The sequence below is a fragment of the Aotus nancymaae genome, unplaced genomic scaffold, assembly GCF_030222135.1.
Source record: "Aotus nancymaae isolate 86718 unplaced genomic scaffold, 86718_ANA_hifiasm-v0.15.2.pri h1tg000029l, whole genome shotgun sequence".
Taxonomy (NCBI): domain Eukaryota; kingdom Metazoa; phylum Chordata; class Mammalia; order Primates; family Aotidae; genus Aotus; species Aotus nancymaae.
Window position 1 is genome coordinate 18218727 of NW_026988442.1, and position 17795 is coordinate 18236521.

Sequence of the window (17795 nt, forward strand, 5' to 3'; positions counted from 1 at the left end):
GTTTTTATGTAAAGGTTACCTTGTTTCTTTTAGCTTTAGAACTTTGGACACTGTGCCTGAATTTAGGCCTTCTGAGTGAGGAGGAGCCTCAGTACCTGAGGAGCAGGTATTTCCTTTCCTGCCATTGGGCAAATGCCTGGAAATGGTAGGTAGGCCTAAGTTACAATGTGGGAGGCATGCACTCTTGGAAGAGTGTCAGTCCCAGGGCCATTAGTGGTATTTTTATTTCTTATTCTGAGCTTCCTCTTATATTACTTAGTTAGATTTGGGGCTATTATACAGTTTTTTCTTCTTCTTCAGGTAAGCCAGAGCAATAGACACAAGCTTGAACCTTAAAGCTTTACATGGACTAGATCCACCTTTAGCTGAATGTGGAACATCTCCCTGCTCCTGGGGGTGCTTGACTCTTCTAGGCAATTTTCTCATTATTTTGCCTTAGGTCTGACTACTTTAGGGAAAACTTAGTGATGTCATTTGCTTGCAACTCTAGGGTAAGTGTCCAGTTCTCTGCATCATAGCCCAGAATCTGAAAATCTCTATTCTAAGGTTGGGTTGAGAGTTCTAAGGGAACCCACTTTGTTTTCTGGAATTTCTTGAGGAAATTCCCCAATCTGATTCAGATATGTTTCTATCAGTTCTTTGTGACAAATGACAATATGTAGAAACTTGACCTCAAGACTTACTTCAGTAATATTAGATACTTCTGTTGGGTTTTCCATAAGAGGTCTGGACGTCAGCTTATCATTTGCTAATACAGTGGGTTTCCTACTATTTTCAAGATTCTCAGTGGTCTACTTTGGAAAGCGGAGGGTAAGGGGTGGGTGGTAGGGTCTGGACTTCAATCTTCCTCTTCAATCCTAGCCAAACTACTTCGATCTTTTTTTTTTTTTTTTCCCTTTTTGAGACGGAGTCTCGCTCTGTCGCCTAGGCTGGAGTGCAATGGCATGGTCTCAGCTCACTGTAGCCTCCACCTCCTGGGTTCAAGCAATTCTCCTGCTCCCGAGTAGCTGGGATTACAGGTGCCCCCCACTATGCCCGGCTAATTTTTATATTTTTAGTAGAGACGGGGTTTCACCGTGTTGGCCAGGCTGGTCTCGAACTCCTGACCTCGTGATCTGCCTGCCTTGGCCTCTCAAAGTGCTAGGATTACAGGCGTGAGCCACCACGTCTGGCCTGATGTGTTCTATAGATCATTCTTTATAAGATTTCCCCTGGAAAAAATGGTCTTGCAGTGAGTTTTAAAACTGTTGTTTCAGGGTATCCTGGGAACCTTGGAGTTCCCATCTTTGGCTAAGTGTCTTTTTCTAAAATTAGAGCAGCAGTAGCAGGTATTTATTTCTGAAGCAATGCCTACATACCTCATCAATTTTGGGGACCTGTTAGGCTATTCTATCCATCCCATAGGCCCTTCTCTAGGAGACCTTAGCTTCAGAGGGACTGTGAGGACTATAAAATCACATGCAGAATTCTTGCAAATATGTATTTAAAAAATTTAAAAAGAATGAAAAGACTGTTCTGCTTCAGTGTGAGCAGCAAGGGTGACTGTGGGTATTTACTCTTTCATTCAACAAAAACCTATTGAGTGCCTGCTAATCCGCGTTAGGCACATGGTAGACATAGAAAATCCAGAAGTGAAGTTTATGTTCGAATTCCCGCCTTCCTCCCAGAAGCTTTCCAAGTTCTCATAGGAGTGGTAGGTTTAGATCCCGGAGTGCTGAACTGTACAATGAGTAAGTAGTAGCTTTAAACTGCAGATAATATGCCTAGCTCTCTCTGCTGATACTGTTAGGGAGCTTCATTAAACAACTGCTTGCCACGTCCATGAGTCACCTGTCCTAAAGCTGTTGCTGTCTCTCCTCCAGGCTTGTCAGTGATATCTGTCTGTCTTCTTCAGACAGGAACAGGGTTCCAGTCAGATTCGACTATGCTTACAGGTCCTGAGAGCCATTCAGAAACTGGCCCGTGAGTCATCTCTTATGGCCCGAGAAACCTGGGAAGTCTTACTGTTGTTTCTTCTGCAGATTAATGACATACTTCTGGCCCCACCAACTGTTCAAGGTTTGTTTATTTTATTTCTGATTTATTTCTGAGCTCCAAATACAGTTCATCTTTAAACTTAGTGAGTGGTAGACTCATTGGGGATTTAGATTTTGGCATGACAGTTTAAAAATGAAGGTTAACAATTCTTAGAATGAAAACCCTCAGGCACAATATAACTTTAGCACTAATGAAATTATTTTACCTTTAGTAATGATTTTGCTAATGTAGGAAGGAACTCAGTGAATTATGCATGTTTAATAATAATGGCAACAGTAGCTTATTTAATATGTTAGGATAGGCTGGGCATGGTGGCTCACGCCTGTAATCCCAGCACTTTGGGAGGCCAAGGCAGGTGAATTACTTGAGGTCAGGAGTTTGAGACCAGCCTAGCCAACATGGTGAAACCTCGTCTCTACTAAAAATACAAAAATTAGCTGGGTGTTGTGATGGGTGCCTGTAATCCCAGCTACTCGGGAGGCTGAGACAGGAGAATGGCTTGAACCTGGGATGTGGAGGTTGCAGTGTGCCGAGATTATGCCATTACAGTCCAGCCTGGGCAACAAGAGTGAAACTCTATCTTTCAAAACAAAATGAAACAAAATGTTAGGATAGAGCCTATATAAGAAACAACTGACCGGGCATGGTGGTTCACACCTGTAATCCCAGCAGTTTGGGAGACCAAGGCAGGTGGGTCACCTGAGGTCAGGAGTTCGAGACAAGCCTGGCCAACATGGCGAAATCCAGTCTCTACTAAAAGTACAAAAATTAACTGAGCATGGTGGTGGGCACCTGTAATCCCAGCTACTCAGGAGGCTGAGGCAGGAGAATTGCTTGAACCTAGGAGGCGGAGGTTGTAGTGAGCCGAGATCACGTCACTGCACTTCAGCCTGGGTAGTGCAGTCTCAAAAAAAAAAAAAAGGAAACAATCAATTAAATTAGAACCTATAGATAATGTATTACAAAGTAGTTATCAAAGTAGAGTCTGAAAACTTGATAGTGACAGAAGATATTTTACTCAGCAAATGAAACCTCCAAAGTCTTTATTCTATTTGGAAGTGTGCCAGTTTGCTAGCTGTTACAATGCCTCCAATTTTATAAGACTTTACAGTGTGTTTCAGAAACCCTGCTTTGTATGTCATAGCACAATATATATAAACTATAAGTTAATCATCTGGTTCCAAGTTCTCTTGCTTATTTATCAGTATATTGTCTTTTCTAACACATATGAGTGTGCTTGTGCTCTCACACAGATGCAGTGTTCAGGGAAATATTTAAAAGGAAGCATAGAATTTCAGTGTGGGAGGGGACACCATGATAGGAATACTCTGTCTGGTATTGACAGTAGCTGGCCAGTCATTGATTCATCACCTCTCTGCTACTTACTCCCCATGCCAGGGATCTCAACAGCATGAGGCAGACAATTCATTCCCTTCTTGGGCTCTTTGTTGTTGAAACTTTGGTTTTGCTCATTTGAGACACACATTCTTAAAACTTTTCCTGTGAGTCCCAACTTTACCTTCTGGAGCTAGGCAGTATAGACCACTGCTGTATTTCCTCCTGGTTCCAGGGCTTTGAACGGGGAACAGCCCCATTTTCATGGTTAAGGTTCTGTCCTTCCCAGCACCAGTCCTTTTGCTCCATTATTTCTCTCTGTCTCTCTCTCCCTTGAAGGGTGGCTTTCAAATACTTGGAGCGTTGTATGGCAAAGTTTGGAGGTAAAAAGACATAGTTGTTTGTTCTGATTCCTTCACTTACTGGCTGCATGAAGTCGGAGAAGTTACTTAAACTTTCTGAATCTAAGTTTTCTCATCTTCAAAATGGGTATAATTGGCAGTTAATATTAGGTATTACAGATATCTATCCTACAGAATTAATGTGAGGATTATATGAGGTCACTTGTATGAACTATTTGGCATAGAAACTGACTCTCAGTGGTCAGTCATCATAGACAATCATCCTTTTCCTTCTTCCCTGTGTCCCTCTGGCCCCTTGCTGGAGGCTTGAGGCCTTCAATAAGAATTAAACAGGGCAACTTGAAATCTTTCAAAGTAAAAATATTTTGATGTATCTATGATTTTGGGCACAGGAATTCCTAAGAATTGCTTCTCATTTTCACTATTAAATGATTATTTGGAAGTCAAAACTTAGCATTGCGCTTATTTTAATTTTTTGACTAGTTCTCCCCAATCAGTGACTAAAAGATTCTGCTTTAAAACCAAGTTTGCCAAAGATGTGTTTTCTTTTCGTTGGTAAGGTGGCATTGCTGAGAATCTAGCAGAGAAGTTGATCGGTGTTCTCTTTGAGGTGTGGTTACTAGCTTGTACTCGGTGCTTCCCAACACCTCCTTATTGGAAAACAGCCAAGGAGATGGTGGCTAACTGGAGGCATCACCCAGCAGTGGTGGAGCAGTGGAGCAAGGTCATTTGTGCGCTCACTTCCAGGTAGGTTATTGTCATCACCCTGCCTTACTTCACCTGTCTGACCTTAGGCAGCTTTCTGGCATTCATGGAATACATTATTAAAAAGGCTGGGTCTGTTATTACTGTACTTTAGATACAGACCCAGCCTTTTTAATAATGTATTCCATGAATGAGCCACTTTTTAAACATAGATATAACAGTTTGGATAATGCCTGTTAAAAAAACCTTTCAGAATAATCAAGTATTTTTGAGAAACAGATAAATTTTATACCCTACTTCTCCAACAAAAAAATTCCATTCTTATTTTGATTATTAAAACATGCATAATCATTATTTTAAAGAAAGAAACCATAGAAAGGTATAATAGAAAAGTTAAGTTCTCCTGAAATCCTACCATGTATATTTAGATATAATTTTACAGAAATGGGAACCTACTATATATGCTACTTTATAACCAAAGTAGGTAGTTTTTTTATAATAATAATTTTACCCTTTTACCATTTATATATAATACCATCACTATTCTATAAGTATACTCTTAGGTTCATTTTTTTTCAGACTTATTTTTTCATTTCCATCCTGATGTTAGTATGTAGCTGTATCTTGTTTTATTGCATTTTACTATGTTGAGCTTCACAGATAGCATGTTTTTTTTTTTTTTTAAACAAATTGAAGGGTTGTAGTGACCCTGTACCAAGCAAATCTGTCGGTGCCATTTTTCTAACAGCATGTGCTCACTTTGTGCCTCTGTCACATGTTGGTAATTCTTGAATATTTCAGACTTTTTTATTACGATTCTGTCTGTTATGGTGACCTGGGATCAGTGATCTTTGATGTTACCATTGTAATTGTTTTGGAGTGCCACGTACTACATCTATATAAGATGGTGAACTTAATCGATCAGTGTTGTTTGTGTTTTGACAGCTCCACTGACCAGCTGTTCCCATTTCTTTCCCCCTCTTGAGGCACAATGATGCTGAAATTAGGCCAATTAGTAACTCTATAGTGGCCTCAAAAATGTGTTCGAGTGAAAGGCACAGAGTGAGCACATGCTGTTGGAAAAATGGCACCGACAGTATTGCATGTTTCTCACTTTAAATCAAAAGCTATAAATGATTAAGTTTAGTTAGGAAGGTGTGTTGGAAGCTGAAATAGGCTGAAAGCTAGGCCTGTTGCACCAATTGGTTAGCCAAGCTGCGAATGCAAAGGAAAAGTTCTTGAAGAAAATTAAAAGTGCTACACCACTGAACACAAGGGATGATAAGAAAGCAAAACAGGCTTATTTATGATATGGAGAAAGTTTGAGTGGTCTAGATAGAAAATCAAAGCAGTCACAACATTTTCTTAAGCCAAAGCCTAGTCCAGATCAAGCCCTAACTGTCTTTAGTTCTATGAAGGCTTCAAGAGGTGAGGAAGCTGCAGAAGAAAGATTGGGAACAGGCTGAGGTTGGTTCATGAGATTTAAGGAAAGAAGTGTGTCTATAATATGAAAGTGCAAGCTGAAGCAGCAAGTGTGATGGAGAAGCTGCAGCAAGTGATCCAGATGATCTAGCTAAGGTCGTTGATGAAGGTGGCTTCAGTAAACAACAGATTTTCACTGTGCATCAAACAGTCTTGTATTGGGAGAAGACATAATCTAGGACTTCTATAGCTAAAGAGCAGAAGTCAATGCCTGGCAAGCCGAAACCAGTGTTCATTCACCATTTGGAAAATCCTAGGGCGCTTAAGAATGATGTTAAAATTGTGCTCTCCTCGGCAGCATATATACTAAGAATGATGTTAAATGTATTCTGGCTGGATGCAGTCGCTCACGCCTGTAATCTCAGCACTTCTGGGAGACTGGGGTGGGCAGATCACTTGAGCTCAGGAATTTGAGACCACCCTGGACAACTTGGCAAAACTCTGTTTACAAAAAGTACACAAATTAGCCAGGTGTGGTGGCTTGTGGCTGTAGAACCCGCTTCCCAGGTTCAAGGGATTCTTGTGCCTCAGCCTCCTGAGTAGCTGGGATTACAGAGGTGCGCCACCACACCCTGTGAATTTTTGTATTTTTAGTTGAGACAGAATTTCACCATGTTGACCAGGCTGGTCTCAAACTCCTGGCCTCAAACACTCCACCCACCTCAGCCTCCCAAAGTGCTTAGATTACAGGCATGAGCCACTGCACCTGGCCTGACTTTCAAATCTTATTTACGAATACAGTTGACCCTTGAATAACATGTATTTGAACTGTGTGAGTCCACTTACATGTAGATTTTTCTCAATTAAAAATAGAAATTTTTTTTTGAAATTTGAGACAATTTGAAAAAAAATGTGCAGATGAGTCGTGTAGCCTAGAAATATTGAAAAAAATTAAGAAAAAGTTAGGTATGTCATATGCATAAAATATATGTTGATGCTAGTTTTGTATCATTTACTACCATAAAATATACACAAATGTATTATACTAAATTAAAATTTATTGAAACTTATGGATACAAATGCTTATAGACTATACATGGTTCCATTTGCAGTAAACAATAAAGAAATGTAAACAAGCTGCAGTATTAAATCATAATTGCATAAAGTTAACTGTCAGACATACTATACTACTGTAATAATTTTGTAGCCACTTCTTGTTGCTATTGCAGTGAGCTCAAGTGTTGTGAATATTCACTTAAAATTCCATGTGACACTAATGATCTCTGCTGGAGCAGTTAATCTCTCCAGTAAATTAGTGTGTCTCAGTAAAAAGTGATCTCGCAGTTTTCATTTATTTTTCATCATGTTTAATACAATACTGTAAACCTGGAATACATAATACCGTGGGACTCATAGGCAGAGGATTACTTTAAAAAATTACAGATCTGTTTTTAAATAAAACATTTATCTTGATTATAAAAATAGTACATGCTTATAATAGAAAATTTGGAAAATGTAGGGACAAATACTTATCATTTAGAGCCAACCCATGTTAACATTTTAATGTATTTTTTCATTTAGTTTCCTCTATAAAAGTGCCAGTTTGGCATTATTCTATATAACATTGTTATCTGCTGTTTTCATTTGATGCCTGATTCTTGTCACTTCAGTTACGCATACTTTTTCTCATTCTTAAATAGCTGTTGAGATCATATTTTTAATGATTTTGTAGTTTTCCATTATATACTTGAATTATTCATTTAATAATTTCCTTGTTATTATTGTTGTTATTTTTGTTTTTTTAAGGCAGTGTCTTGCTCTGTTACCCAGGCTGGAGTGCAGTGGCATGATCAGGGCTCACAGCAGCCCCAACTTCCTCAGGCTCAAACAATCCACTCACCTCAGCCTCCCAAGCAGCTGGGAGCTATAGGTGCATGCCACCATGCCCGGCTAATTTTTGTATATTTTGTAAAGACGAGGTTTTTGCCACATTGCTCAGGAAGGCCTCAAACTCCTGGACTCAAGTGATCCACTGGACTTGGCTTCCCAGAGTGCTGGGATTATAGGCGTGAACCACTGTTCCAGCATTTTTTTTTTTTTTTTTTTGAGATATGATCTTGCTGTTGTCCAGCATGGAGTACAATGGTGCAGTCATGGCTCATTGCAGCCTTGAACTCCTGACTTCAAGCAGTCCTTCCATCTTCCCCTGCTGCTGTTTTGACATTTATGTTGTTCCCATTGTTTTATTTAAAAAATATTGGTGATATGAATGATTTTTTTTTTTTTTTTCCAGAGACAGGGTTTTACCATGTTGGCTGGGCTGGTCTTGAACTCCTGACCTCAGGATTCCGCCTGCCTCGGCCTCCCAAAGTGCTGGGATTATAGGCGTGAGCCACTGCATCCGGCCAATATGAATGATTTATACACAGTCTTTTTTTTTTTTTTTGAGATGGAGTCTCGCTCTATCACCCAGGCTGGAGTGCAATGGCATGATCTCAGCTCACTGCAGCCTCTGCCTCCCAGGTTCAAGTGGTTCTCATGGTTCTCCTGCCTCAGCCTCCCAAGTAGTTGGGATTACAGGCACCCACCACTACCCTGGCTAATTTTTGTATTTTTAGTAGAGACAGGGTTTCACCATGTTGACCAGACTGGTCTCGAACGCCTGACCTTGTGGTCCACCCTCCTCGGACTCCCAAAGTGCTGGGATTTTAGGCATGAGCCACCTTGCCCGGGCTATACACAGTCTTTATATATATTCTGATTATATTATCTCTAGATAGAGAATAATTGAGTCAAACGACTTTGAATACTTTTAATACATTTAGAATATTACTGTTAAGTAATTGAGTTGTTGAATTTAGTTATTTTTATGGTATGTCATAAATTCTAAACTTCATGTAATTCTGTTATAACTTAGTTATGTTGCAGAAATTGGCAGTGAGATGAATCTTTAAAAATTTAAATATTGTATGATTATATAATGATGTATATAAAGAGCTATAATTTTTTATAAGTAATGTAATATATTTGTGATTTCTAATATGTAATTATTTAAATACAATTTTAAATTATATGTGTCTTAAATAATTTAAAACATTCTTTTTTTGGTGTACTTGTTTATTTTACCCAAAAACTCATGTGTGATGCTGATAACACATGTGTATAACATAGAAAATATATACACCAGAACATACTCTCCTCTTTCCAGCCTCTTTTTATTAGAAATCATTTTGAAAGTCTCCAATTTGTTTTCAATGTAAAACTTTTTTTTTTAATGGACACATAATAGTTGGACATATTTGTGGGGTACATAGTGATGTGTTTTGATGTATGTAAAATATATGGTGATTGGATCAGAGTAATTAGCATAGCTATGATCCCAAACATAAAAAACTAGAAATCTTTCCATTTGTCTGTTTTATAAATGAGGGTTTCCGTATATCTTATTCACTTATGTGAGGTACACGTTTCATGTATTTTCTCTTTCATGTTTCTATGCTTGAGTGTATTTTTCAGTCTGTTAAGAAATGGACTTGGTGTGCATTTATTTTCTAGATTGCTACGCTTTACGTATGGTCCTTCATTTCCTCCATTTAAAGTTCCTGATGAAGATGCCAGTCTGATCCCTCCAGAAATGGATAATGAGTGTGTTGCACAGACATGGTTTCGCTTTTTACATATGTTAAGGTATTACTTTTTTTTTATTATTTCATGTGCTATTTACCCAGTAAGTGTCTCTGGACAGGAACCATACTCTAAGTCTCTTGTTTGAATTCAGAATGTGGATGCTAAGCACCATTCATCAAATCGAACCCTGCTGGACAACAAGCACATTTCTGTCCTGTGCCTTCTGCTCGCCCCATCCCAGCAAGGTTAGGCTGTCCTCAGCCACTGTTGGTTTACACTCTCTAGGAATGTTTTCCCTGTTGTCAGTGCTGCATTTTTCTCTTGCCTGTTGCTGCAGCCTGGCTGATGATCTCTGTCTTGGGATTTTTGTCACATTCTGTGGGGACTGGAGATTGCCTTGCTCCTCTCTGTCCAGCACTGACTGGTCAGTCTGCCTCTCAGAGCCCTCCTCCAGTACCCTGTTTAAAGTTTCAGGCTGGGCATGGTGGCTCACACCTATAATCCCAGCACTTTGGGAGGCTGAGACAGGCTGATTACCTGAGGTCGGGAGTTCGAGACCAGCCTGACCAACATGGATAAACCCTCCTCTACTGAAAATACAAAATTAACCCGGTGTGGTGGCATATGCCTGTAATCCCAGCTACACAGGAGGCTGAGGCAGGAGAATCACTTGAACCTGGGAAGCAGAGGTTGCAGTGAGCCAAGATTTCGCCGTTGCACTCCAGTCTGGGCAACAAGAGTGAAACTCCATCTCCAAAAAAAAAAAGTATCAGTGAGAGATACACCCTAAAATATCATAGAGGGGTATACTACTACTCCCTGCTGTCCCTGTCTTTATAGTAATTCTCTTCAGTTCAGCTTCATCACTTTTTTCTTATCCCTCTTCTAGCCCCATCCATGTGCTCTGTGGGACATTTATTCTGTTGTAAATGATCTGATTCTTAAAGTTTTTTCTTGCATATCTTCTGTTTCTGGCCTAATTTTTCTATTTGTGTGTTGACTAGCCTAATTTTTCTATTTGTGTATCAGTAATTCTGAATTACTCTTTATGACCTTTTTATAAGTTAGGCATGTTAATCATTTTTTATTATTTCTTCCCATTTTGTAGTTATAGTGCTCTTTGATCAGATAGGTAGTCACCTATGATTTCTTCCAATTTTGTTTCTTTTGTAATAGTAAGTTCTTTTATATACCTCAGGATCTGTCTTTATACACGCGCGCGCACACACACACACACACACACACACACACAATTTGTAGAGATGGAGTCCTCCTATGTTGCCCAGGCTGGTCTCAAACTCCTAGACTTAAGCAGTCCACCTGCTTCAGCCTCCTTAAGAGCTAGAATTACAGGCATGGAGCCACTATGCCCAGCCTGGGATTTGTCTTTAGTACATATATTACTTTATTAATTTCTTCATTTACTTTTATATCAGATTTACACTCCTAATTATTTTAACTTTATAATCTTTACTGGTATTTAGTAGACCTAATGTTTTTCTCTTTCTTCTTCTCTTGGAATATTTCTCTCTTCTTGCCTGTTTAACATTTCTGATCAATATTAGAACTAATTTTTCAAGTTACAAAACATAAGCAAGCTGAAAGAAAAACCTCAACAAAACCTTCTGGGGTTTGGATTGTATATTAATTAGGGTAAAGAATACATTCTGCTTTAGCAAATGAACCTGAAAATCTTTTATAAAGTCTGGAGCAGGACTGGCTCTGCTCACATAGTCTTAGGAGACCCTGCTGGCAGAGGCTCTTTCATCTTCAACAGATGACTCCATTAGGGCCTCAATGTTATAAGCAGGAGTCTTGTATCTGGCTGGCAGATGGGGAACAGAGAGCAAGGAAAATTTTGTAGGAGGGTTTTATGTGTCAGGCTTTGAAGTAATATAAATCACTGCTACTCATATTCCATTGGCCAGAACTCAGACACACAGCACACTTAATTGTAAGAGAACAGAGAAGAAAAGAGAAAGTGGTGAACAGTTAGCCAGACTCTACCAAAGATGAGAATTGTATTAAGCCTATATATATATTCGGGAAAAGCTTATATCTGATATTGAGTCCGCCTTTCTAAGAGTATGTCTTTTTCTTTTTTTTAGAATTTTGCATATCTTATTGAAATGTTTTACAGTTTTCTTCACAAAGATTTTAATATTTTCTTTACCATTGTTTCTAGGTATTGCTGATGTTGTGAAAAGCTAACTCTTTTCTGCTATTCTGTCTTCTAGATGGCTATTACTGCTGTAAAGAACATTTTTTACTTTATGTTATTTTGCATACTATATATGGCATTTAAAAGAGCTCTGAGTATTTCACTGATTCTTCTGAGATATGGACACATATCTGCAAATAAGTGTCTTTTTTCTAATAATTCATACTTGTTTTGATGACTAAAAGTACTTTGGATGCAGTAAGACTTGGACTTGAGTTCTGCTAGTTTTTTCTTTGTGAATTTGAACAAACAATTTATTCTCTCTGTGCCTCAGTTTCTTTAATCTACATAATGGGAATAATGATAGTACCATCTCGTTATAAGAATTGAAGAAGAAAAAGTATGTAAAATGATATGATGCCTAGTGCATGGTAGGTGCTTGAAAAGTTGCTATTATTATTACAGTTAATTCTGTATATTATTTTACTGCATCCATCAGAATTTCTAGAATACTGTTGAATTAAAATGATACTGTTTTGGCACCTTTTTTGGTTCTGATTTTCATTGGAATGCCTCTAATATATGGAATTTTGAGTAGGATGTTGGTTGTTGATATTAGATGTTCTTTTTTATGCTCCTGGTTTCCTAAGCAATTAAAAAATTTAAAAAATATAGGCTGGGCATGGTGGCTCACACCTGTAATAATAGCACTTTGACAGGCCAAGGCGGGCGGATGACCCAAGCTTAGGAGTTTGAGACCCATCTGGGAAACATGGTGAAACCCCATCTCTACTAAAAATACAAAAAACTGGGCAAACTGGGCCAGGCATGGTCGCTAATGCCTGTAATCTCAATACTTTGGGAGGCTGAGGTGGACGGATCCCTTGTGGTCAGGAATTCGAGACCAGCCTGGCTAATATGGTGAAACCCCATCTCTACTAAAAATACAAAAATTAGCCAGGCGTGGTGGCACATGCCTGCAGTCCCAGCTACTTGGGAGGCTGAGGCAGGAGAATCGCTTGAACCTGGGAGGGAGAGGTTGCAGTGAGCCAAGATTGTGCCATTGTACTCCAGCCTGGGCCACAGAGCGAGACTTTGTCTTAAAAAAAAAACCCAAAAAAACAAAATACAAATTAGCCGAGCATAGTGATGCACCTGTAATCCCAGCTACTCAGGAGGCTGAGACACAAGAATTTTTTGAGCCCGGGAGGTGGAATTACAGTGAGCCAAGATCGCACCACTACATTCTAGCCTGGGCAATAGAGGAAGAGTGTATCAAAAAAAAAAAAAAGGAAGAAAGAAAATTAAAATATAAATAAAATCAGAAGTAGTACTGAATTGTTTCAAATAATATTTTTGAATCCATTTAAGCAATTAAGTGTTTTTTCTTCTTTCATCTGTTGATGTGAAATATTAATTAATTTCCCAACGTTGAACCATCTATCATTCCTGAAAGAAAAGATTTGCTTCGTTATGGAATGCTTTTCTTTTAATGTTTTTCTGAATTGTCTATAGTTCTATTTTTTGACGAATTGAATAGGAAAACTTTTTTTTTTATGCTCTGTTGTGTCAAAGTTTTATGTTCTCAAGAATTTGAAATAACAGAAAACTCTAGTCCTAGAGTCTTTTTTAGAGATAGTTCTTAGATAATCTTTCTTGTTGAGCTGACTGTGGTACTTTACTCAGGATCAGTTTGGATGGAAAAAATAGGAGACTACTTAAGCAAATGCAAGTGTGAAAAAGATTATGTGACGTTAAGAGCGTTCTTACTAGGCTCCATGAAGCAGCGAACAACCTTTTCTCATGTTGGAGAGGGATCCAGGCAGCCTTAGGACAAGCCACTCTGTCATTTGTCTTTCTTTGCTTTTTTGATTCTCTTGTGCATACACAACAATTCTCTTTCTCCAGCAGGCTTCTTCCTGAGTCCCTGTTTGAGAGGGGGACATGCAGTCTCTTGGTAACTGCCCAGTGGTGTAAATAGCTGTGATACTGTTTGACTTTAGTGCTTGTCCTTTCAGTTCATGGGGGCTTTCCTTTTGCTTAGTTTCTCAAAAGGGAAAATTGGGTCAAGTTATCTTTGTTAACTGTGTCTCTGGCAGACATCTGGATAACTCCTTTAGGACAATTTTACCTCCTTTCTTAAATGAGCTGCGAGTGGGTAGAGGGCAGGTCATGAGGATTATTTATGATTGTGATTATTTGATTGTTGGTAGATGTCCTAGGATGAAGGTGGAATATGATGGGGAGATAGGCATCAACATTTTGTCTTGTATGTTAGTGGTTTATCTTTTTCCAGGAAAACCAAAAAATGTTTCTTATTTTTGTTTCCCATACTGTTCTCAAATCCTTGTCTTTGGACTGTTGTATGACCACCTGCCCTTTAGGCCCTACCTGGAGATTGATCAGTAAATTTAAGTGGAATCTGGATTTTCAACAAGTTCCCCACGTGTGTCAGGTACACAGGCATTGGGAACTGCAGGAATGCAGTGTTTTTTTAGTTTCTTGTAGCCTTTGTTACCCATTCTCATTTCAGGTTTTATTTATGTTCTTGAATCTGTTCTCTGAATATTTGGGTGCCAGTAAAATCATTCCTGGTTTACCTCTGGAGAAGCTGATATGAACCTTTCTCTCTCTAGTTTTTGATGTGTAATAGACATGAATTTAGCTGAGCTCTGCTGGACTTAGGTGTAGTCCATTTCAGCCTTTCTCCTTGGTCTTCTAATTTCTGAATAGTTGAACTACAGCCCCCAGCAGGTACTGCTGCTAGAGACGAATCTTCCCTCCTCTACCTCACGTGATGAACTACAGTTCTATGGAAACAGTGTGCTACCACTGGAAGCCCATTTTTCATACATGCACACACATTCCCCTTTCCCCAATTACAGTTACTTGAAATTAAGTCTTTGGGTGGGTGGAAAAAAGGGTTTCGAAAGGCAGAGCATGTATAGATCACTGATTTCTATTTCTCAGCCTAGTTCTTTTGCCTTGTAGTTAGTGAAAATTCTGTTTACTGGCTTTAGATTATCAATATTACTTTGAATTGGAGAGGCATTTTAATGGAATGCTTAAGCAGATCATTTGAGTGAAAAATCAATCTGTTTTTTAATGGAAATATTTAAACCTATTTGTACATAAAATGTAATTTAAACACAAATACACTGTTTTGAAATGTGTGGCTTTAGTACATACACATGAATACAACATAAAACTGTAACACCAATCCTGATTTTCAAATTTGTTTTTTTTTTAAAAGAAAATTGGAAATGTTAATATTAAAATAAGATTTTTCTCCTTGGAATTCTTGTTGACATATTTATAGCTTTACCATTCCATTGCTTAATTTTTTTTTTTTTTTTTATCCTGAGATGGCCTGTTGCTCTGTTACTCTGGCTGGAGTGCATTGGCATAATCATAGCTCACTGCCACCTTGGCCTTGAACTCCTGGGCTCAAGTGATCTGTCTCAGCCTTCCAAGTAGCTGAGACCATAGGCGTGTGCCACCATGTCCATCTTCTATTGTTTAATTCTAAACATATTAGAAAAAATATTTATATATACTCTTAAAAAATTAAAACTTTTTCTAGTCTTACTTTGATTCTTATGCTCTGAATAGGCAATGTTCATTTAATCACACTGCAGATCTTCTGTAAAGAAGTGCTGATATTTGAATTATTAGCCCATTAAATACAAATCTGCCTCTTCTCTGAATCAAAGAAATAGATATGAACAGTCCTGTTCTTAAATTAGATTACATGTATTTTATTGCTATAGAAATTTCTAAATTTGTGATTAATTCTTCTCTCTCTTTTGATAGTAATCCTGTGGATTTGAGTAACCCAGCTATTATAAGCTCTACTCCCAAATTTCAGGAACAGTTCTTGACTGTGAGTGGAATGCCGCAAGAATTGAATCAGTATCCCTGCCTTAAACATCTGCCTCAAATATTTTTTCGTGCCATGCGTGGAATCAGCTGTCTGGTGGATGCATTCTTAGGTGAATTTTGTGTATGTTGTTATGTGTATGAAGAGCTTCATTTAGATAACTCTAGAGGCTAACCCTAGGAGTTATTAGAAAACACCCAGAGGAAAAGATGAACAGATTTGATGACAAATAACAAGCGAGGGAAAATTATTTGCAACAAATAAAATAGCCAGAGGGTTACTGTTGTTTTTATGTAAATATTTAGGTTGGTGCAAAAGTAATTGCACTTTTTGCCTCTTAAAAGAAATGGATATTGAGAGGGAACTAGCACTCTGCTATTGTCTGTGTGTCCCAAGCCTTCACTAGGTTGCTGGGAAAAATTTTCTGATGATATATTTTGATCTATGAAGAATAACTTCATTTGTCTTTTTTTTTTGAAGGCATTTCTAGACCCCGATCAGACAGTGCTCCTCCAACACCCGTGAATAGATTAAGTATGCCTCAAAGTGCTGCTGTCAATACCACCCCACCACATAACCGGAGGCACCGGGCTGTTACTGTGAATAAGGCCACCATGAAGACAAGCACAGTAAGAGTTTGCATCACCATTGTTATGCTATGTATAGTTGGCTTTTTAATCTGCCATTTTTTAAAATAAAGTCTTGCCATTTTCTCAAACTTTTCATGGGTATGGGTGTATTCTTGTGTTCTTCTAATAGGTTAGTACTGCTCATGCCGCAAAAGTTCAGCACCAGACATCCTCCACCTCTCCTCTGTCAAGTCCAAATCAGACTAGTTCAGAACCCCGGCCATTGCCTGCCCCTCGGAGACCAAAGGTTAACAGCATCTTGAATCTCTTTGGATCATGGTTATTTGATGCAGCATTTGTTCACTGTAAACTTCATAATGGGATAAACAGAGACAGCAGCATGACTGGTAAATATTACTCAAGAAATACGTTATCATTTTATTCCTTTTCCTTTTTCTTTTTCTTTTAGACTTTCCTACCTGCAAGATTAATATGTATCTTAAAAAGTTCTCTGTTTCTGACCAGGCAGTGTCTTGTGCTTAACCCCTTCCAGCTGAAGTAACAGAACTTTGAAAGTTTTCCTACCTGTTCTTTTTATGTATGTTCTATGAGGTTTGGCCTTTTGTCTGGTTTTATTAGACATACTTAAGGTTAGCCACATTTTGTTGAATCAGATTTCTTTTGGTAGGTGACCTGGAAGTTCCCTTCATGTCAGCCAGGATAATAACATTTATATAAAGAACTAAAAATTTGAACTGGAAATTTAGTTTACAAGAAGTGTTTTCTTAGATTTTGACAGCCATTCACTCATTAGTACATGTAAACAATCAGAAAAGTTTTGCTTTACACTATAACCTCTCAGATTTTAGTCTAGAGAAATTTATTTCAAGGGCACACTTTCAAAAATAGTATTTGCTCTTTAACTTAATAAGCGTGATTGGTGGAGAAATAATAACTCAACACTGATACCTTCATTTAGATTTTATTATGAAAAGGAAACTGTCTAAATAAGAACTGGTGTCTTTTTTGGTCATCTCAACCATTATATTTGAAAGTAGTGGCATAGGGGCCATGATGGATGGATGGGGTAATGCACAGTGTTTTGAATATTTATAATATGTCTTAGCTGAAAAATGACAGTGGCTGGCATTTATTGATAGCTGCTGTTACTGTGGGCCAGGTGCTGTGATATATCCATTAATGAGTGTATTGGTTGTTTGGTAAGAAAGCACTTTTCTACTAGGGTTGGAAATAGATCATAACAAAAAGATGTCTAATTATATTAGTTTATGTGTCTCTAGGGAGACTGTTAATTCCAAGGATAAAACTGATACAATGCCCAGAAGGGTCTCTGCTTTCTCTCAGAAATGAATTCTTAGCTGTTAGTATCATTTTTAGCTATTATTATTATCATCTCAGAACTAGGGTCTGTGTCTGTGAACATTATACACATGTAATTATTTTGAATGTTCTTATAAATCTTTAAAAGAATTTAGAGAAGTTGTGAATATAAGCACTATTAGGAATATAATTTGAGACTGCCATGGTTGAGTTTAGGGATACTTTTGCTTATTTTGTTCAAATTCAGACACTTTTTATTCTGCCATTTTCATATTATAATTTTATTCATAATTTGAAAGTACTGTTTACTTCTGGGATAGGTAAATGTGCTTACTTAACAATAAGTGAAAACTTTA

The 17795-nt window shown here is 38.1% G+C and overlaps 1 protein-coding gene across 6 annotated transcripts in view; it reads left to right on the forward strand.

The window, feature by feature from the left end:
• Window positions 1-17795, forward strand: part of RALGAPB (Ral GTPase activating protein non-catalytic subunit beta) — a 90207-nt gene that overhangs the window by 6847 nt on the left and 65565 nt on the right. For all 6 annotated transcript variants that reach the window (XM_012455026.3, XM_064382432.1, XM_012455027.3 and 3 more), the window contains exons 3-8: window positions 1895-2058; window positions 4295-4481; window positions 9417-9548; window positions 15463-15641; window positions 16010-16158; window positions 16289-16505. In XM_012455026.3, the coding sequence (XP_012310449.2) occupies window positions 1895-2058; window positions 4295-4481; window positions 9417-9548; window positions 15463-15641; window positions 16010-16158; window positions 16289-16505 (1028 nt within the window). The remainder of the gene's footprint in view (window positions 1-1894; window positions 2059-4294; window positions 4482-9416; window positions 9549-15462; window positions 15642-16009; window positions 16159-16288; window positions 16506-17795) is intronic.